The sequence below is a fragment of the Cheilinus undulatus genome, linkage group 9 (genome assembly GCF_018320785.1).
Source record: "Cheilinus undulatus linkage group 9, ASM1832078v1, whole genome shotgun sequence".
In the NCBI taxonomy this organism is placed as follows: Eukaryota; Metazoa; Chordata; class Actinopteri; order Labriformes; family Labridae; genus Cheilinus; species Cheilinus undulatus.
In genome coordinates this window covers 4,046,637-4,068,786 of record NC_054873.1, presented here as the reverse complement: position 1 = coordinate 4,068,786, position 22,150 = coordinate 4,046,637, and the positions used below count along the sequence as shown (strand labels likewise).

Here is a 22,150-nt window from a genome sequence, read left to right as displayed (position 1 = left end):
GGATTTAGAAGTGGGTATTCTTCCAGCATACAGCGTGTCATTACTGCTCCCCCTGATTACATCCTCCTTGTATATTTATAGGGCATCACTGTATCCAAGTCTAAAAATAAAATAAGTAACTAAAGTTCAACTACAGAGCTGCGTGAAGAGTTGGAGAGTAAGAGGAGACTCAGTTCAACGTGACGTTCATCAAATGAAACTGAAAGTGTTTCAGAGCAACAGCTGAGTCCAGACAAATGTCTCTGCCACTCAAAAGTTTTCATCAAGAGCACAGCAGAGCCTCCGAACACCGGTGAGTACGATTCACATGATCTAAATGTAGTAAAGAATCAAACTTTAGCTCTGGTGTTAAACTGAAGTCTGAGGCAGACAGGCTGATTTCACTGATCTGAGGTTGGGAATTTGTTATAGGAGCAGCAGCTAACTGAAGAAATGCCTGTAGATAAATACTGACAGGAGAGGAAATAAAATAAATCTTATGCATGTAATCGAATGTATTCAAAGTCTGTGTTGTCTGCGACGTCTGTAATGTGCTCAAATTTACCAACATGTCTGAAGGAAAGCATAAGGGTGCAATGAAAATGCACAATTTCATTTTTATTTCTAAAATTCATAAGAAAAAAATGCAGTCATGCCCCTCATGTTCTGCGGGTTTTCTTCGTGTGTCCTATCCAGACTGTTAACCTCATGTTAAACATGAACCTCTCCTGTTACTTATAACTGTTTTATGCTGTTGATGCTGTGATTGTTATTCTGCGCTCTTTTTATTTTGGATTGTTATGAATCCACAACAACCCTCCTCTCAGATCAGCTGTAGCAGCCGAACCACTGAATGGTGAGTGGATTGTCTTATGCTTGCTAACTTTTTAGTGACTGTAAAATATATTCACCTCCTTGGATGTTTTACCCTTTCATTGATTTTATAAATCAATCATGGTCAATGTATCCATCCATCCATCTTCATCTGCTTCAGGGCCGTTTCTGGGCATAGGCGATATAGGCTGTTGCCTAGGGTGCCATCAATGTCCATCAATGGCCACAGTTACATGATGTTTTTTAATTCAGAATTAATTTTTCAGAATTAAATCATTCAGAATTAAAGTATTGTCCTTCGCTTTTACATGGAAATAGTAATTCTGAATTGAGGTTTACATGGAAAACAAGTTTAATCGCCTTTATTCAATTCCGCTTAAGGTCTGGGGGTTGGGAAGGGTTCTGATTGGACAGGGGGCGGACGCGATGTATTTACGTCTACCGGAAGAAAACAAACTCTGCCTGCTTTTCATTATATCCATATCTTCTAAGGCTCTTATTAAATAAATAGTCTCGGCTCGAGTCCAATGCTTGCTTCGGTAACACATTCTTACCACTTTTTTTTTTTTTTTAACATTTATTCCTTTAAGACCAATTGCAACCCATTTTTGCCACTATTTTGACACTTTCAACAAGTTTTTGCCAATTTTGACCCATTATTTGGCCACTTTTTTAGCAATTTTCGCCCATTTCTGACTTTGTTTTGCCACTTTTTGCCCAATTTTGCCATCTCCATGATCCCCCAGTTGGCTGGGCCCCAGAAAGCACTCCCCTTATAGGCCACCCTGACTGTAACATTATTTAAAAAGTCTGTTTTATATCAATTCAAATAAGGTGTGCCTGGAGATTTGAGCTTAACCTTAGGTGTGCTTTGGGAGAAAAAGCGTTGCACTACAGGGCTCCATAGCCCCTTCAGTGCTCCTCCATCAAACTACAGTGCCGTGAAAAAGTACTTGACCCCTTTCTGATCCCTGATTTTTCTGCATATTTATCACAATCCAATTGAGATGCTGTGGTGTGACCTTAAACAGGCAGTTCATGCTGGAAAACCCTCCAATATGGCATTTAAGTGTGATAAACATGCAAAAACACAGGAATCAGAGAGGGGGCAAATACTTTTTCACAGCACTGTATACTTGGCCATAGATGGTCATTAAGGTGGAGTTCATTTGGACATTTTCAAATGATTGTTCTCTGTTGTATTTCACCATTGTGGTTTGATTTGTTGGCTGCATTGTTCCACACGACCCAATGACTGACCAATAGGGACCAAACATTGCAGTACCACTGGCAGTTTCTAGACCAGGGGTGTCAAACTCATTCTGGGTCCTGGGCCAGATTTGCTCCAATGAGATGACCTGAGGGCCGGACTATTTAGGCCAGGGATGTAAAAGTGTCAGAATGAGGTCCATTTTTGAGTTTTGTGTAAAATAATGTCAGTTTTGGCTTTTTTCTTCTGCTTTTTTTGTTTTGTTCCAATGTACATAAAGGAAATAAACACATTTATATCAAAAACATTTATAATTGCAACGATTTCTGGGAGAAAGGCAAGTCCGCTACGTAAGGCGATACAAGTCGACGAGGAGTACGTGAATTGTCCGAATAAGCAAAAAATATTACATTCATTGATTTAAATGCAAGTACCGATACTAAAAGCAACAACAAATGAACGAGATTTTGAATAAGAATCTGCATTTTTTGACCGGAAATTATTCAGTTAGCATTTAAATGTCCACTCCACTTTGCACAGTGTTTCTTGAGAGACATTTAATTTCTAATTTCCAGAAAATTTTCTGTTAACTATGTAATCATTTAAATGTTACTGCTCCTTTTATAATTTAAAAGCAAGATAGAAATTAGATTAAAAATAGGTAAAACAAACAAACTAAAAATTAAATCCACATGAAATCTGCCATTGAACTTTTTTTTAAGACCTTGAAAAGCCACCCAAACCTAGGCTTGACAAGCTTCTGTAAGGGCTACTTGACAGTCAATAATAAAACGGGTAAAACCCCATAAAAATCTTTACTTTAACTCATAATTATCAAACAATCACAACAGAAGCCTTATGTTTCAGCAACATTTATTAAACAAAAACAAAACACACCACGCATAGGGAACACACAATATGCAAGACTTTTGACAAATAGGAAACTAATTTTTAGGTTGAGTTATTTTATTTCAAATCAGCAGAAGAGGATACCTTAAAAATGTGGAGAAAACAAAAAAACTAAATGAGTTGTAATGAATGCAGTCTATACATTTGAACAATTTTAAACCAGTCAACAGGTTTGAGAATTTTAATTTTCAATATTTTTGGTGAGAATTTGTTATTTTGAACACCAGATTCTTGAGACTACAGATTCTACTATTTGATTACTAAATACTGTACAAATGAATACAATATATCATTGTTTATCAAGGTTAAGATTTAATTTTATCTGTAACAGGTCAATAATTAGTGCTGAAATCTTCAACACTGACAGAACAAGGGAAAGATGAGGAAGAGGACAAGCTGCCATTGCTGTGGTGGTAACCCATTATAATATAGAAATGTGTCTGAATGAGAACGTGTTCGCAGTCAATTACAGGATATAAAAGAGAATCAGTCGACTTCTGAACTGCTCTAGAAGTCATGAAGTGAAAGCACAAAGCTTTTTTCAGACCACAGTTACATTCTTTAAAAGGACAAACTGGCAGAAATATTTCCAACTGTTTTTCAGTGATCTGTAGAGGTTTCTTGGGATGCATGATATTATCAGTCTGATATCAGTATGAGCAGATAGTAACTAAAAAACGGCAAATACCAGCAGATGTCAAACTTTCTGACGATATTTACAGCTGGTATTTTGGCTGAGAATATCAGCATATATTGACTGTAAATTTTGGCCATAAAAACTAAAAAAATTAGTGGATTTCTAGGTTTGTAAAAAATGTAAATATTGGTATCCATACTGCTATCAGAATCAATCTGTAAACATCAACATATCAGAACAAAAAAACCCCACTATCATGCATCCCAAGAGGTTTCCTAAAGTAATCTCATCTACTGTTCTTGCAAGCATAGTTATAAGTTTAAACTGCATGTACCAATAGATAGTTGGATTAAAAGTGTTGGCTGTAATTTGATAAATCTAACTTTAGTTAAAGCTACCACAAACAGATCATTTTTATCAGCAGCTAACATTTTTAATCCAACAATCTCTGCTGCTGTCACAGTCAGCAGGCAACAGGAGACACCACTGTAGTGTAAATCCTGCAACCATATAATGGCTGCAGGATTTATACTACAGTTATTGACTCCTCAGGATTATCGGTCAATACCAGCAATTAGCAAGACCGACAGAAACAATCTAGAGATGAGAGATTATCCAATTAAAGTTCAATGTGATAACACTTTCTATGACAACTTCAAAACTTGAACAACAAAAAATAATAGTGAACCAAAGATTAAATGTTAAATTGAGGAAATGTCATTAAGGCATTGTGACGAGGAAACAAGGCAGTTGGACTAAAAAGGAAAAAATTAGAAGATAATAGAAAAGCAAACTATCACGATAGTAAAACTCTAGACTCAACAAAATATTATGATAAATTTTCCCAAATCCTTCAGTCCTAGTTTTGTGCAAAATTATTCACTTGCAATTTTTTCCCAAAATTTTGAATGCCATTTAATATGGGATTTTTAAATCCGTCATCTTGTGTTTTAATAAAACAGAGCAATAAATGATTCTGTATTATAACAAACACCATATTCGGTAGATAACACTAGGGCTGAAAAATTCTGAAAAATAACCAACTTAAAATATATACTTTGACTTGTAATGCAAATTTGATTTTTTTTTTTTTGGTACTGAAGGGAAATTATTCTGGAAAAAAATGAATGCTATTAAGATGTATTAAAATGGTATTTGACACATTAAGCTTGAATAAAAATTGCATCTTTTGCAATCTGATATCTGCAGTGGGCCAGGCTAATTTCATCTACATTTTGCCCTACAACAAACTAAAAATCCAAAAAAAAAAAACAAAACAAAATTAAGAGTTAATGAAAATAAAGATAAATCCAAACAAAAATAGGCCTAACATTTTTAACAAAATTAGTCATCAAATCTTGTAGTTTTGCCCCTCTTCAGGGATAATGTGGTTAACTGTTGAGTCTATACTATACGAGTGAGAGACTTTTCCCCCCAACACTGAGCAGTCTGCTACTACTATCTCTACATCTGCCTGAACAAACATCTTCAGAGATCAAAAACACTGGCCAGCTGGCACTCGAGAGGTTTCATTGTGAAAACATGGATATAATTCAATGAGATGACACTGCTATGCAAGGCCAAGCAAACAAGACATGCTGCATTTCACTGTGTGCACACTGAAAGTGAACCCATGTGGTGGAATTCACTCATTCCTTGTATAACCAAAGTAGCACTGTGTTTTAAAGGCAGCTAATATACTGTGTGCTGACTGTACGACCCCATCTTTGTGTCAACCAGTAGTTCAGCACCAGTTCTTTGGAAGAGCTTCCTGATCTAGGAAAGGTTGGCCTTAAACTCACAGCCTTCCATTTACTCAGGATTCAAAGGGAAGGGCTAAAGGTTTTCGCCAATGAAGTAGATAGCCCTCAAGCCAAGAAAGCTGGGGGCCATTTTAGTAGAAGGCCTTCCGGCCTCCTTGGCCCCCCCGCCGAAGTAGCTGGGGGCCACTTTAGTAGAGGCCCCTCTGGCCTCCTTGGCCCCCCCGGCCGAGGTAGCTGGGGGCAATTTTAGTAGAAGGCCCTCCGGCCTCCTTGGCTCCCCCCGTCGAGGTAGCTGGGGTCCATTTTAGTAGAAGGCCCCCAGCTACCCCGGCCTTCCAGTTGAGGAAGCTGGGGGCCATTTTAGTAACGGCCCCCAGCTACCCCGGCCTTCCAGTCGAGGAAGCTGGGGCCATTTTTGTAATGGCCCCAGCTTCCTCGACAGAAGCTGCTGGTGAGGTTGTGGATGTGGCACCCCGTGTCGTCCAGTCCAGGCTGCAACAGGAGGACCGAGACCCCATTGTTGCTGCCTGTAGAGCCTCTGGCCACATCCAGCAGAGAGGTCAGGGCTACACCTGTACGTCGAGCTGCTGAGGAGCGCTTTAACGATCACTAGAGGCAACACCACCCCGAGCTTAATATCAGCAACAATGTGGCTTCCAGATGCCAAGAAACAGCCCGAGATGGAATTAAACAGAAATGAAAAAATATGATGTCTGTAATGGAATGCTGTCAGACCATCACACAACCTGAACAGTGCAGAACACAGACCCCGAGGAGGTCTTCACCATGACACATAGTTACTGGCCTCAGATGCGCCAAGTCCAGGCCTGTCACATGATCACCGGTGGCCTAGTCAGACACACAAAACACAAAGGCATTGTGGGGCTGCAGTTTCAACTAAACTTCCTCACTCAAATCCAATAATGCTTACAAAACCTAAAAGTCAAATAAGTTTTAATCTACACCAACACTGTGTTGCAAGGCGAGTAAAGCCTTTATCTAACCATCTTGCTGCTTTGAAAACGGCAGGTGCAGGTGGCATCTAGTCATCCCACAGGCTCAGAATCCCGAAACCTTATAAAGGTGTACCTAACAAACCCCTGAGCCGGTAGGACAACCAGACACTACCCACAGATGCTGCATGCAAAGGGCACAAGATCCTCCTCTAACAACCTGTCATTTCTGCTATTACACAGCAGTAATCCTGAGTCTATGCTCACTGCCACAAATCATGTCTATCAGAAGCACCCTATCACCTAACTGTGACCAATGGATCACATAATAAACCAACAAAAAAGCAGCTGGGAACAGGCACATTCCACCTGTGAAATTTTGAGTTCCTGTGCACGGTGAAAAGATCCATCTCTGGCAAAGATGTGATCAGCCACAGCCTTGTAGTCTCATTCACATTCAAGGGTCAGAATCAGAGAACCATGCACACTAATCAGTCAGCCATCTGTCTGCAGGTTGTCCTGAGGAGTCTTGTCAAACCCAAATCCCCATGCCTGGTGTCCACAAGGCCGGCGAGGCTTAAGGGAGAGTCCTGCGTCTTGGCATAAAGCAGCCACAGAACCATGATGCACTGAGAGCTCAGGGGTTTGTGTAAAAGGTACACAATTATATGGTTTCGGGATTCTGAGCTGTCAGGACACCAAGGCGTTTTCTGCAGTCACAATACGCCCAGACTCAAGACTCTACACCTCAAGCCTCACTGGTCCTGTAAAGCACCATGCACAGGGACAATGGGTGTGACAAGACCCTCCAGGATAACCCACAGACAGACAGCTAACGATCAGTGCAGATGCTTCTCTCACCCCAACCCTGAATGTAAATGAAAACTAACCAGGGAGCAGATGATCACAAGTCTGTCTGAGATGTTTCTTTCACTGTACCCAGGAAGTCAGCCTTCCACAGGTGGACAGCTCTGCTCCAGCCTTCCCCCGAGTGTCTAAAACATACATCTAAACACCTGACTACACAACCACTACGTTATCTGCTAACCTTTCACTCGGGTGATCTACCAGCTACGATGGCAAACTACCCTACCTTTAAACACTGTGTTAGCTATGGCCACTCAATAAGCAGCACAGAAACAAACATAAACACTAAGGTTTATACCCAGCAGGGTATTCATCCCCTCTAGAAACTGCAGCTGAAAACTCACCATCAGACAAACATAGAGCAGAGGCATGTCACACCAAGAAATGCCTCTCCTCCTAAAACCCTAGACTAGGAACTCTGTAGGCCAGTAAAGCCTTCATCTAACCATCTTGCTGCTTTGAAAACGGCAGGTGCAGGTGGCATCTGGTCATCCCACAGGCTCAGAATCCCGAAACCTTATAAAGGTGTACCTCTAACAAACCCCTGAGCCGGCAGGACAACCAGACACTACCCACAGATGCTGCATGCAAAAGGCACAAGATGCTACTCTAACAGTCCGGCATTCATTTGCCAACACAACACCCTGTGCTACTTCCCCTGGGAAAAGACCCTATCACCTTACCTGTGACACGACCGAAACACCTGGCTTCACCTGTCCCACTGGATCACACAAGATCCCAACAAAACAAACGTCCAGCCTGTGAAAATTTGAGTTCCTGCGCACAGTGAAAAGATCCATCACTGGCAAAGAAGTGATCAGCCACAGCCTGGTAGTCTCATTCACATTCAAGGGTCAGAATCAGAGAACCATGCACACTAATCAGTCAGCCATCTGTCTACAGGTTGTCCTGAGGAGTCTTCTCAAACCCAAATCCCCATGCCTGGTGTCTACAAGGCCTGCAAGGCTTAAGGGAGAGTCCTGCGTCTTAGCATACAGCAACCACAGAACCATGATGCACCGAGAGCTCAGGGGTTTGTGTGAAAGGTACACAATTATATGGTTTCGGGATTCTGAGCTGTCAGGACACCAAGGTGTTTTCTGCAGTCACAATATGCCCAGACTCAAGACTCTACACCTCAAGCCTCACTGGTCCTGTAAAGCACCATGCACAGGGACAATGGGTGTGACAAGACCCTTCAGGATAACCCACAGACAGACAGCTAACGATCAGTTCAGATGCTTCTCTTACCCCAAACCTGAATGTAAATGAAAACTAACCAGGGAGCAGATGATCACAAGTCTGCCTGAGATGTTTCTTTCACTGTGCCCAGGAAGTCAGCCTTCCACAGGCAGACACCTAAACACCTGACTACACAACCACTAAGTTACAGTCAAACCTACCTGTGGCCACTCAACGACCAGCACAAACCAAACATCACATCATCCAACACGTTTGTGTCTTGTGGTTGTGACAGTGCCATGGATAACCACGCCACAGGTCGAGTCAGGACAAAAATGAGGCCAGGAACTCTACGCCCTTGCTCAGACCACCTAGGTGTCTACAGTTGCAGCTGCCCAGGCTGTGAAACAGACTGAGGACACAGACAGGAAGCAGCTGATGAAGCCTCGGTAGTGTGCGGCCTTCTGTGATCGCCGCGGTCACACAGCGGTGCGAGGTACAGGCGTAGCCCTGGCCTCAAAGCTGAATATGGCCGAAGGCTCAACAGGCAGCACTAATTTTTGGTCCCGGCCATCCTGTAGCAGCCTGGACGGGCCCTACTAATGGTGCCACACCCACCAAATTTCCACTTCAACCTCACCAGCAGCCTCTGCAATTTTTAAGGAAATTTCATTTTTTATACAGTTTTATCTTTTTCATTATCAAATTGATTAAAGTGATATATTTTTTAGGTTATTAGACAAAGGACTTAATTTCATGTACTCTTTAATATTGGTTATTCAAATTTGCCCTTGTAAAGACTGAGAGCCTTTTGTGAGCCAAGGAACCATGTGGACTATATAAATGTCTAGAGTTTTCTTATTTGGGTGGCCTACATGGAGGAATGTTTGACTGAAGCATTTTTCTGTCTCTGCTACCAGTTTCTACCCACTTACTGACCTCTAATATCCCCTAGATATTCTATTCCTGTGACATAACTTTTAAAGGGCTTAACAAAACTGTGCGTGTCCAGTTTATGCTGCCATTTTTAATGCTACTTACTTTTTCTAAGTGCACACAGTTACTGCAACAGTACTTTTGGCCTGCTGGGAAACCAGAGTAGACATCTGGCCTTGTTAAAAAGAAGGAACCATGCCCTCCTAGTCCAGACAGTCGTTCCATAGATATTCATGCAGGAGGCAGCATCCTCCTGGCCATAGTGGTTTTCCTTTTGTCTTGTTTTTGTTGAGTGTAGTGTTATCAAAGAAGCACTACACATCCAGAGGACGCTTACTGATCTGAGTGTGCCAACATCATAGATCACCACACCATCCTCTTCAAAAGAACCTAATGAGGGGAAAATAAATAAATGATTTTAGAATAAAGAAAACATTCCAGTGTTATTACAAATATCTTAAAGTTCAGTGTAACCACTAACCTGATATTTCATCAAGGTTCTTCATTGCTGATGTGAGATGGACTTCATGTGACAGAGTGCTAAAAAAAAAAAAGAAAAAAAGAAAAAATAGGATCAGAATATCTCAAATACACCTGCAGATGTTTAGCATTTAATTTAATTCATTTAAGGAAGTTTTAATGATAGTTTGACAGTTTAAAACTTCACCCTCTTTGCTAAATAAGATAAATTGCACAGCTTATCGTAAGCAACTGATTTGTTTTTTTGTTTTTTTTTTTTTTACAGGGACAACCTTTCACGTCTAGAGCTACTGCTACAGGTTAAGCCTCTTCTCAGTGCCATCGGTCATACACCAACATTAATCAAGTTTCATTAATGATTTTAGATTTGCACAATCATGAAAAAGAGACAACAGTGTGTTAAAGTCCTAGCTGTCAGCAGTACTGAGAGCCCATGCATGGCTAACTTTGTGTACACAAGATGTTTAAAAGCTCCAAAGAGGATGCAGACTGCCCCTTAAAGTCCGCTTTCCTCAGGCACTCTCAGTCTCACAGCTGTGCCTCCACGTGATTTACTATTCAGTCAATTTGGAGATATGATGCAGAACCAAATCGTTCTGACATCATCTGTGTTAACTCTACATTAAGATTAGACCAATATGGATTTTTGGGGGCCGATGCCGAAGGAATAAAAAATATTGAGTGTTTAAAAGAGAGTTTTACAATATCTCAATTGTTTACAGTTGGGCATGAGCCAACTATCTTAGACCAGACTTGTTTTTAATTAGCTTTGCCAAGAAGTTAACTTTAGAGGGATATAAGCAGCTGTAGTGTTGTAGATATTGCAAAAGATAGCATGCCTACATTGGGCATAATTTAAATTTATTTTAAGAAAGTGGGGGCACATCAAGGATTACACCATTTACCAAGTAGGGCTGGGCAATTAATCGCAAATTAGATCAAATTGCAATATGGCCTGCTGCAGTATTCTAATCTCAGACAGTGCAATATTTCTTTAAGCTGAAATGAGCCAGAATACCAGAGACACTTTTTTGCAGTAGATGTTTTATGCTCTACACCAGTTTTACTCAACCAAAGAGCCGAATTGTTTAAAAATACCTTTGCAAGAGACACAATCTAAGAGGTGAAAAGTGACAAAACGGCATGAAGTACAATCAAAATAAGTTAAAGGTGGCAAAAATGGTCAAAAAACAGCAAAAATGGATGACAAGGGACAAAAATTGGGAGAAAACATGGAAAATAGAAAGTAGCAAAAATTGTCCAAAAGTGGCAAAAAAAAAGAGTGAAAAGTGACCAAAATGGGCAAAAAGCAGTCATACTTATCAAAAATGAGCAAAAAAAAAAAAAGGAAACAAGTTGTATGCAATGGAAAAAGGTAGCTTACATGGGCAAAAAATGACAAAAAAAATTTGAAAAAGGGCAAAAATGGGGGAAAAAAGTGGCAAAAGAAGAAGCAAAAATTTAGGGAAAAAATAAAACAAGTGGTATGTAATGGCAAAAGGTCACTTAAATGGGTAAAAAGTGGCAAAAAAAAAGGTGAAAAAGGGCAAAAAAATTGGATTACAGTGGAATAAATTCGGAAAAAGTGGCAAAAGAAGTTGTAAAATGGCCCCAAAAAAGTGATATTTAATGGCAAAAGATAGCTGAAATGGATGAAAATATGCAAAAATAGTGAAAATGGCAAAAAAAGAGTTTTTTTAAAGGTTTTCTGGGGGAATAATTTTCATATTAAGACATAAAAGAGCCACATGTTGAGTATCACTGCTCTACACCGTATGCAAACAGAGTTTCTTTTGTGGATTTTTCTTTTTTTTTTTCCACAAAAATCTTACTTTTCTCCCTCGTGTGTTTTTCTTATTCAAAACAAGAATAACAAGAAAAGATATGGATCAAAATGCCTTTTCTTTTTTTAAAGTTACGTATTCCTAGTTTTATTCATCTTATATGGTGCTCTTTTTAATAAAGAGTGATTTATCGCTTGTGTTTGTTAAACAACACTTAAGACGAGGAAACTAAAAATAATCACACATTAAATCACAATCGCAATATTAGGAAAAATAATCACAATTAAGATTATTTTTGCAAATCGTTCAGCCCTATTATCAAGCAGACAATGTCACAGTTTAGTGCACTAACAGAGCACATATATAGTGTGAAAGTCAGTCCCAGCACTTACCATCATTGGTTTGATTGTCCCGTGCCTGTATGTGGGCGAGGAGCAGAATGTTTTCCAGACCTCCGCTTGGACAAAGGCCTCCCCCGCCATCCTTGGTGTCTCTTCCTCCTCTGAGTTGAAGGACCCATTGGCATGGGAAGTTCAGGGCTCTAGATGCAGCTCTGGCAGTGGAACTCCAGGAAAGCATTTAGGGATAATTCCCAAAACGTGTCACTGTGATGAGAAGGAATGCAGCGCTGCAAGGAACTCTGGACAGCATGAATGCATGTCAAGCTGGTCTTGGAAGTCACTTCTTATCAAGGTTGTTGCTTTTCCTCATTCATGTGTTCACAGGTTTAAAAGGGCAGACTCCCTCTCTGTGTCAATGGTCTTAACTCTGCAAAACACAACAGAACTGATTCATTACTCTCTTACTAGAACAGAGGAAAGGATTGCTGATGCACATGGAACCTTTATTTTGTTTCCTCCTAGTATAAAGAAAAGGTACATTTCTCTAATTCAGTAGCTCATTTTTATAAATCAGTTGCGACAACACAAAATTAAAAATAAAAATCTGCATAACATTGTATGTAATAGAAAAATGCCATTTATTCTGTTCTTACCATGAAATGCAGATGGGTCATCACATCTCTGCAACAAGACAACAGTGGTTCACTATGTCCTTGACATGCCACAATGATGTCCATCCTGCAGAAGCAACAAGAGGGTACAGTGCTGTTAACCCTTAGAGCTCACTGCCATTTTTTTCACCATCATGTCTCGCCAGGACATTTTGTCTTAAAAAGCTTGTAAAACATCAACCCTGTGGTGCACAGTCAAGCTCTAGCCACTTTTTTTCCAGGACAACCTGGGCTTTAAGAATATATCTACTACAGTAATGTCATGTGAATTTTTAACAAGTTATAGGACTCTACAGACAAAAGAATAAAAAAAATCGGAATTTGAAACCCAGCGATTGTTTTTATAACACACTGAGAACATTAGTGGCTAAACCTTTTCTTAGCACAGACTTGTTCTCCATCTCTTGTGGACAAACAGTAAAAAAAAAAAAATAAAACATTTTATGACTAACGCTTTTCAAAATATCTATCCATATCTATGGACAAAGAAAAGTCCATGCATTTTTTGCACCTAGATTCATTTATCCCAGTCCCAAAGCAGCAGAGACACGACTGGTTGACTACAGCTCCCACAATGCATTGCAGTAAACAACATGGCAATGCCCTGGGCAGAAAGCCCAAGTACATGATCAAAAAATGGATTAAAAATGGATTTTAAAAAGCGTCCTTTAGGGCTTCAGAGACATTGAAGTTAGCAAACAAATGACAGGAAAGTCAGCTTTCAGAGGAAAAAACACAAGTAAGTGGCTATGACTTATTTTTTCAAAAGTTATCAACGTTTTTATAAACTTTTCACTTCTTGTTATTTATGACGACACGATCCTCAGAGACCCTGGAAAGTCAGCCAAGTTCTGGGCTCGCTAGAAAACGTTCTGTAAGAGCTACAAATACACAGAGAACATAATCAGAAAGGCATAACAGAGAGCTTTCAAAAAATAAAAGTGTCTATGACCTACGCTTCAAACGTTACCAAGTGATCTATAAAGGGATGTGATCCATGCAGCATGAGCTCTAAGGGTTAACCTTCCATTTACACAAGACTACTGTACGGATCAGCCTTGAGCAACATCAAAATACAATCTGAAATCTAATGTAGCATCTATTTATGTCGTCTAGGCTTTGTTTCTTTGTGTAAAGTAAAGGGTGGATCAACCAAATCACAGACTGTGGACTCCTGCCCAATACCATCTGCAAACAACAACAATCAATAATATAAACACATTTTACCTGCAGTTCAGGTACTTGGACATCTTTAGCCCCCATGTGTTAGTGAGGCTGTCATTGGTCCTGGTCCCTGCAGGACAATTATGCTCATCCCAGCAAAAATGGAGGAGGTCCAAAGGTCCTAAAATTTAAAAAAAGCATATCTGCATGCTAAATAACATCCCCAACCACAAAACATTAAAAAAAAATAAAATCTGCATAACTTTGTACGTCATTGACAGAAAAATGCAGTTTTCCTGTTCTTACCATGAAATGCAGATTAGTCATCACATCTCTGCAACATGACAGTGTAGTTCACTATGGCCTTGACATGCCACAATGATGTCAATCCTGCAGAAGCAACAAGAGGGTACAGTGCTGTTAACCAGAACATCAGCAGTCTTCCACTTATACAGGAGTAGTGTACGGGTCAGTCTGGGTCATACCACAATAGTAGAGACAGTCTGCTCCCTCTCTCAGCCCAGGTCTTTGTCCAACTGCAAGGCAACCTTGCTCATCACAGCAACAAGATGGAGATCCAAAGGCCCTAAAATATAGAAATGTATTTATTTGCATGCAAAAAATCTGCCTCAACCATACAAAATTTAATAACAGTCTGTTCTTAAATAACTTTGTTGCTAATGGATATGAATTGTTATTTTCCAGTACATACCATGTAAAGCAGATAGGTCATCACTTCTCTGCAACATGACAAGAGGAGTTGACTATGTCCTCAACATGCCATGGTGACATTAATCCTGCAGAAGCAGTAAGAGGGTACAGTGCTGTTAACCAGAAATTCAACAGCCCTCCATTTAAAAAAAACAAGTACTGTGAGTGTTAACCCTCAGGCATCATGAGGGACATTTTTGTCCATGTGGGCTAATTTTTCCTCTTTTTCTGCTCTTCATTCTGGCTGTGTTCGTGCATATGGTGTAATTGTTTGCAACAAAGTTTCTTTCAAGGCAGATTTTTTTATTCAAATTTGAATTTCTCTAATAGGTCAGGGCAACACTGTGAGACAAATTTACTACCATTTAAAGCCATTAAGGACAAAAATGTCCCCTCCCAAAAACCTGCTATAAAAACTTAACATATCAATATTTTTTTCTGCTTTTTTTTTTGCATAAATCTCTTAAACAACTCCAGCTGTGCTCAAAACTACCAAACATTCAATCATTTGGAGGATTTTAACCCTTTAAATATTGGTCAGATCTTTTGATCAACTTCAGTTCTGATCAAAACAATAAATTATTGAATCATTTTCAGGATTTTAACCCCTTAAATGCCAGTTTGATTACAGGATGGTCATATTTTTTATAAACAAAAAAATCCACACAAAACAGTACATATTTTCCAGATAACTAATGTTTGGGGGGGGGTGTAAATCAGTCATGGGTATGTCAATCATTAGCCAAAATATTGACTTTGATGCATATTTAGTTTTTGCATAGTATCCAATTCAAAATTTACCATCCTTTCAAGTCACTCGAGGACAAAACACATCCCATTGACTCTCATTCAAACCACATTTTTTGATCTTTAAGTAATCAAACCAGCATTTAAAGGGTTTAAATCCTCTAAATGATTGAATGTTTGGTAGTTTTGAGCACAGCTGTTTAAGAGATTTATGCAAAAAAAAAAAAAAATTTAAAAAAGGCAGAAAAAATATAAATCTGTTAAGTTGTTGTAGCAGTTTTTTGGAAGTGGACATTTTTGTCCTTAATGGTTTTAAAGGGTAGTAAATTAAAGTGATGCCTGAGGGTTAAGCATACCACAATAATAGCAACAACAAACTGTAACTGTACACGCTGTAAATAAGAATGTACCAGTTAAAAAGACCAGACTCCTGCATCAAGACCATCTGCAAACAACAACAACAACCACTAAAATAAACAATATTTACCTGAGGTTCAGGTACTTGGGGCCATAGAGGGTGTAGCAAGTCCTGCTCCCTCTCTCAGTCCAGGTCCTTGTCTGACTGGCTGCAAGACAACCAGGCTTGTCAGCAACATGGAGGAGGTCCAAAGGCCCTAATATATAGAAAAATATTTTTATGCATGCTAAAAATCTGCCCTAATCACAGAAAAAATATACACTAAAAATCTGCACAACTTTGTTTGTAGAAAATTGGTATTTATCCTGTTCTTACCATGAAATGCAGATGGGTCATCACTTCTCCGCAACATGACAATCAGGGTCACTATGTCCATGCCGTGCTACAATGATGTGCATCCTGCAGAAGCAACAAGAGGGTTAACAGTGCTGTTAACCAGAACATCAGCCATCCATTTAAAAAAAAACATGCCATGGTGCTGTGTATCCTGCAGAAGCAGCAATAATGATAGCCTTCAGTAAAGATAGTCTTACAAATAATTTCAATTAAGGCAGGGCTGCCAACTTTCCAGAAAAGTTGGGAGTGCGATTTTAGAGAGGGAACTGCATGCACAGAGCTTGTAATTTTTTGAGTGTGCCAGCGCATACAGCTGTTTATTTTTATTCATTTATTTATTTTTTTAATCCCCAAATACCAACCTAGAATAAATAGAGCAGGTCACAGGGCAGAACATGGCACACTTTGTGCATAATGTACTATTGTGTTGATTGAAGACGGGAGTCTCAGACAAAGTTCCTTTCTGACAGCTAAGTGTGTTTTGTTTATTACCTTAAACCCTAGGTTTACCTGCCAGGATTTCTCTACAAAAGTTACTGATATTTCTTTGTCTGAAGACAGTCTTTAGCAGTGGTTGATAGATTAAATAAATTAAACAGTGATTTGTTGGATTATTCTGTTATTAAACGGGACACAATAGGCCAATAAAATGTCTATACTGTTTAGAGGAAGGATGTGTTACTTATAATAAGCATTTATTTTTTATTTATGCAAGTTTCACCTGCTCTTTTCAAAGAGCTGATGAATTATGGTTGGCTATTTGGGTATTTATATCTCACACTGGGACATTTACTGTACTTCTGTTGCTTTATTAACATAAAAGAGATGCTTTCTATTTTTTTCCCACTTATTTTTGATGCTTTTAGCTAAAGGGGAAGGGGGCTCCTATTGGTCTATGCCCCTCACACCTGCAGCTGTCCCAGACACACCTCCACCCTGCCTCATTCTGTAGCTTTGGTTTCCTGTTTCTGCTCTTTTGAGAAAGTGACTGAAGAAACTTGTTTAAAATGAGAACAGGACACCACCAGCGGACTTCCTCTGCTCTCGCACGGACCCACTATAATAATAAACGGATTAAAAGGACATAAAAGTTTCATTCAGAGAGTTGGCCTCCTTTATTTAGGGATACTCCGTGGTTTTAACTATCAAGCTATCAGGAATGCCAACGAAGATGTTTCAGTACTAGTGGACAACAGAGTAAGCGAGCACAGAGATGCTTTATTCCTACACCAGCAGTTAAATGAGAACATGATATGTTTTCAATTGAAAAGCCTACAGCATAGCGAGCTAGCACAAGCTAACCGGAAGTAACCAGACTCACCTGTCCAACAGAAACAGCCCAACTTTGGGTCGCTCTCCGGCCAAAGGCTCCCAAAATCCAGACTGCTCTTCATCCGAAGCGGCTCCTCATGTGCCCACAAGCCGCTGAAAGCTCAGTCGCGTTTGTTGTTTGTGAACAAGTACTTAGCGGCTCATTAGGCACTCTCACACCGCTGGGCCCGCCATGGCTGCCTCAAACACATTTCCGTGTTAGCGCCGGTTTATATACACACCGCCCCCCACCGCTCTCCACGTGAAGCACAGCCACACTGGTGTGACGTCACTCTGCTGCCCCCATTTTTCATTAGTAGTTAGTGGCATTATTAAATCAAAAGTGACTAAAGCAGTGATCCTCAGCGCCCATTAAAGCTGTCTAGAGCAGTTAAATGAAAGGTATGCCCATTTTGCCTCTTTCATGCTTTTTGCCCATTTAAGTTACTTTTCATTCATTTTTTTGCCATTTTTGCCACTGTTAACTCATTTTTTGGTCGCTTCCCACCCATTTTTGCCACTTTCTGCCCATTTTTGTAATTTAATCCCCAGTGTTTGCTGATTTTAGCCCATTTTTCCACTTCTTTTTGTCACTTCTCACCCATTTTTGACACCTTTATGCCGGTTTTCAACTTTTTTTTTTAAATTATTTTTGCCCAGTATTCACTTTTCACACATTTTTTTTCCACTTTTTGACCATTTTTTTCCACCGTTAACTGACTTTTTGGTCACTTCCCACCCTTTTTTGCATTTTCTGCCCATTTTTGCCATTTTTCTCCAAGTGTTTTCCACTTTTTGCCCATTTTTGCTGCTTCTTTTTGTCACTTCTTGCCCATTTTTGACACTTTTATTGCTTTTGTCATGTTGGGACCATAATTGTCAAAGTTAACTCATTTTTCTGGTTACTTCCCACCCATTTCTGGCATTTTCTGCTCATTATGCCACTTTTTCTCCCAGCGTTTGCTGCTTTTAGCCCATTTTTTCCACCATTAACTCATATTTTTGTTACTTCTCACTCACTTTTACCACTTTTTTTCTCGGTGTTTGCTGCTGTTTGACCAGTTTTGCTACCTTTAACCTATCTTAATTGCCACTTTGCACCACTTAGATTGCGGCTCTTGCTAATGCATTTTTCAACTATTTGGCTCTTTGGCTGAGCAGTGTTGAGTAACACTGGACTAATGGAACTGGTCAACAGACTGAAATCCACATAAAACAGAGTAAAATACAATACTGCTCCTCCTTTAAAATGTCCAAATGGTGTAATACACTGTGAAATAATGCAAGTAAATTTAATTTAACTATAGTAAAAATATTGCTCACAAATGGGGAAATTACTTTTGTGTAATTTTTAAATAGCTATACTAGAAAATTATTATCTTTCTTTATTGAAGATTTTTTAATAAAACAAGGCAGGAACAGGTAAAAACCAACAATTCATAGAAAGGAAAGAACATTCCCAAATCTGCCTGTAAATGTCCTTAGCCCATACTCCCCAGCATTTCCCCTGTCAAGCGTACAAACATAAATACAAACATTCACATACATAGTTACACAAACAGACAAATAATGATGAAAACTTATGAAAGAAAGAAAAGTTATTGAATCATAATAAGATTTGTAAGAATGACAATACAAACAAGCAACAATGTAGTCTTACAATGCCCATTTTGTCAAAAGAATAATAATTTCTTGATACCCAATAAATATGCATGTAGGGCAGCACACAGATTGTTCTTAGTCATTCAAAAGAAAGAAAAAGGAGGAGGGTGGTCAGGTGATTGCATTATTACACAACATCAGTGGTCAATCCTAAACTGAGCATTTCCTAAATGTTTTCTTTACAGTTACACAATGTACCTACAAATTGTAAGTTCGCCTAGGGCACCAAAGTGGCTAGAAATGGCCCTGTGTACAAAAGAAACATATCACCAAGGTCCGACCACGAGATGGTGTGAAATGGAGGTCACCCCACAGCAGAGAGTTTACACCATTTTCCTCTGGGACAATGTAATGTTGGATACAAAATTCCTTTAATTCCAATTCTGGGTTTAAGGGCAAAGAAGGACGAGGACAGCTGTCCAGTTAAATAACCTCAGTGAGCTATAACCAGTGCATGACTTATCGGTGCATGCTAACATACTGACTGACGGTTTTTTTCACTCTTATGGTTGCAGGTTGTAGAGATGTCTGCTGCCAGCTGTCTGCTGACTGAAGATCAGTTCCTGTGCTCCATCTGTCTGGATGTCTTCACTGATCCTGTCACCATACCATGTGGACACAACTTCTGCCAAAACTGCATCACTGAACACTGGGATAGTAATGTCCAATATCAGTGCCCCAACTGTAAGGACATGTTCTCCACCAGACCACAGCTGAAGATCAACACCTTCATCAAGGAGATGTCTGCTCAGTTCAGACAGTCAGCTCAGCAGAAACCCAGCAGCAGCTCAGAGAGACGAGTTTCCAAACCAGGAGAAGTTCCCTGTGACGTCTGCACTGGAACCAAACTGAAGGCCCTGAAGTCCTGCCTGGTGTGTCTGACTTCTTACTGTGAGACTCACCTGGAGCCTCATCTGACCAAGTCAGGTCTGAAGAGACATCAGCTGATGGACCCTGTAGAGACCCTTGAAGACAGGATGTGTGAGAAGCACGACAAACTGCTGGAGCTGTTCTGTAAGAACGACCAGAGGTGTGTCTGCGTGATGTGCACCTATACAGACCACAAGACTCATGATGTTGTTCCTCTGGAAGAAGAATGTGAGGGAAAGAAGGCCGAGCTGGGAAAGACAGAGACTGAAATTCAGCAGATGATCCAGAAGAGACAAGTGAAGATTGAAGAGCTCAAACACTCAGTGGAGCTCAGTGATGAGAACGCAGACAGAGAGATAGCAGAAGGTGTTGGAGTCTTCAGCGCTCTGAAAGAATCTGTAGAGAGACGCCAGGCTGAGCTCATCAACAGCATCAAAGAGAAGCAGAGAGAGACGGAGAAACAGGCTGAAGGCTTCATCAGAGAGCTGGAACAGGAAATCTCTGAGCTGGAGAAGAGACGTGCTGAGGTGGAGCAGCTCTCACGCTCTGAAGACCACCTCCAACTCCTCCAGAACTCCACGTCTCTGAACGCTGCCCCACCCACCAAGGACTGGACTGAAGTCAGAGTCCATCCACCTTCATATGAGGGGACTGTGGTGAGAGCTGTGAAGCAGCTGGAGGAAACCATCAGTGAACAGATGAAGAAGCTGATTGAGGCCGAGCTGAAGAGAGTCCAGCAGTATGAGGTGGATGTGACACTAGATCCTGATACAGAGAGTCCCTGGCTGATCCTGTCTGATGATGGGAAACAAGTACTTCATAGTGATGTAAAGAAAAATCTCTCAGACAATCCAAAGAGATTTGATTGGTGCAGTAATGTCTTTTCCAAGCAGAGTTTCTCTTCAGGCAGATTTTACTACGAAGTTCAGGTGAAAGGGAAGAATTGCTGGGATTTAGGAGTGACCAGAGAGTCCATCAACAGGAAGGGAGTTTTCACATTGGCTCCTCAGAAAGGTTATTGGACGACAGTTTTAAGGAATGGAAATGAGTACAAAGCTTGTGCTGGCCCTGATGTTCGTCTCTCTCTGAAGTCTGGTCCTGAGAAGGTGGGGGTGTTTGTGGATTATGAGGAGGGTCTGGTCTCCTTTTATGACGTTGATGCTGCAGCTCTGATCTACTCCTTTACTGGCTGCTCCTTCACTGAGAAAATCTACCCGTACTTTAGTCCTGGTTTGAACTATGACAGTAAAAACTCTGCTCCTCTGATCATCTCTCCTGTCAGCCACACTGAGTAGAGAGATGGTTGTATTTTCTACACAATGATTTAGAATCGCTTCATGTCAAAATGTACATTCATAATCATGTTAAACATTGTTAGGTCTTTGGAACCCAGGCATTCAGGGTTTCTCCTTTTAAATAATTTTTAATGTCACATTATTTCTTTCAACCAAGTTGAACCAGTTTTCCTGCATTAATCAATATAATCCATTCTGATAACTGTTTTAGTGCCTTTCTGTCTGTGAAATCCTCCAATTTGCCGTATAGTCTGTCTGTCTCACTCTCATGTTTTCTCTCTGTCCATCTGCTCTTCTTCATGGATCTGCTGTTGTTGTAATCCTATCCACTCTGCAGTGACACCACTGCCCCCTGCTGGACTAAACTAGGTACCATGCAGTTGCTGGAACTTTCACCTTCATCACATATTATTATGAGTGGGTTACACCAGTCTTTCTGGCCCCTGTTCCAACTTTTTTGAAAATATGTTGCAGGTGTCCAATTAGCAATGTATGTATATTTCCTAAATCAATAAAGTTGATCAGTTTGAACATCAAAAATCTCTTCTTTGTGCTGAATTCAGTTGAAATTAGAATGTAAAGGATTTCCATATAACTGTAATCTGTTTTTATTCACATTTTACACAGCGTCCCAACTTTTCTGTACTCTGGATTTGTGGACAACATCTTAATTCTGAGGCTTTGGTTTTATTCTGAGTATTATGTTTGTGAATGGACAACAACAAATCACCATAACAGCATGTTTTTCAGCGTAAAAGTTTTAATAGAATCTGAATTAGTCATCGTACTTAAACATTATTTACAATGTAAAAAAGTAATCCTGTAGAAGGGCAGAATTTATTTTTAAAAAGGGTACAGAAGAAAGTTCTGACTTTTAAGCAGCTTTCATTCTTTTATCTTGAGAATTTTTCAGTCACTGACAGTTCAGACAAAAACAACCAAACTAAACTGTTGTCTTGTTCCAGAGCTAAGTCAGTGTATTTTCAGCAGAGGAAATCAAATCTCCTCCAGATCAACAGTGAGAGGAGGAGCAGCAGTGAAAGAGGAGAAGCTTTAACGTCTGTTTGTTCCTGAAATGAAAGTGAAAGTT

General features: G+C 40.0%; 1 protein-coding gene and 1 long non-coding RNA gene across 2 annotated transcripts; one reads left to right on the top strand and one right to left on the bottom strand.

Annotated features, from left to right (window-relative positions):
- Positions 1–162: 162 nt before the first annotated feature.
- LOC121514793 (E3 ubiquitin-protein ligase TRIM21-like) lies at positions 163–21,401 on the top strand. Its single transcript, XM_041795125.1, has 2 exons — positions 163–292; positions 19,411–21,401. The coding sequence occupies exon 2, from the start codon at positions 19,420–19,422 to the stop codon at positions 21,058–21,060; it is 1,641 nt and encodes a 546-aa protein (XP_041651059.1). The 5' UTR covers positions 163–292; positions 19,411–19,419; the 3' UTR covers positions 21,061–21,401.
- LOC121514798 lies at positions 13,814–14,504 on the bottom strand. Its single transcript, XR_005992329.1, has 4 exons — positions 14,423–14,504; positions 14,196–14,296; positions 14,017–14,100; positions 13,814–13,891 (listed from the first exon to the last, which is right to left on the bottom strand). It is a non-coding gene; the product is annotated as an uncharacterized LOC121514798 (long non-coding RNA).
- Positions 21,402–22,150: the final 749 nt, after the last annotated feature.

Coding starts and splice junctions, on each gene's coding strand:
- LOC121514793 (XM_041795125.1), top strand. CDS start 19,420: ATGTCTGCTGCCAGCTGTCTGCTGACTGAAGATCAGTTCCTGTGCTCC.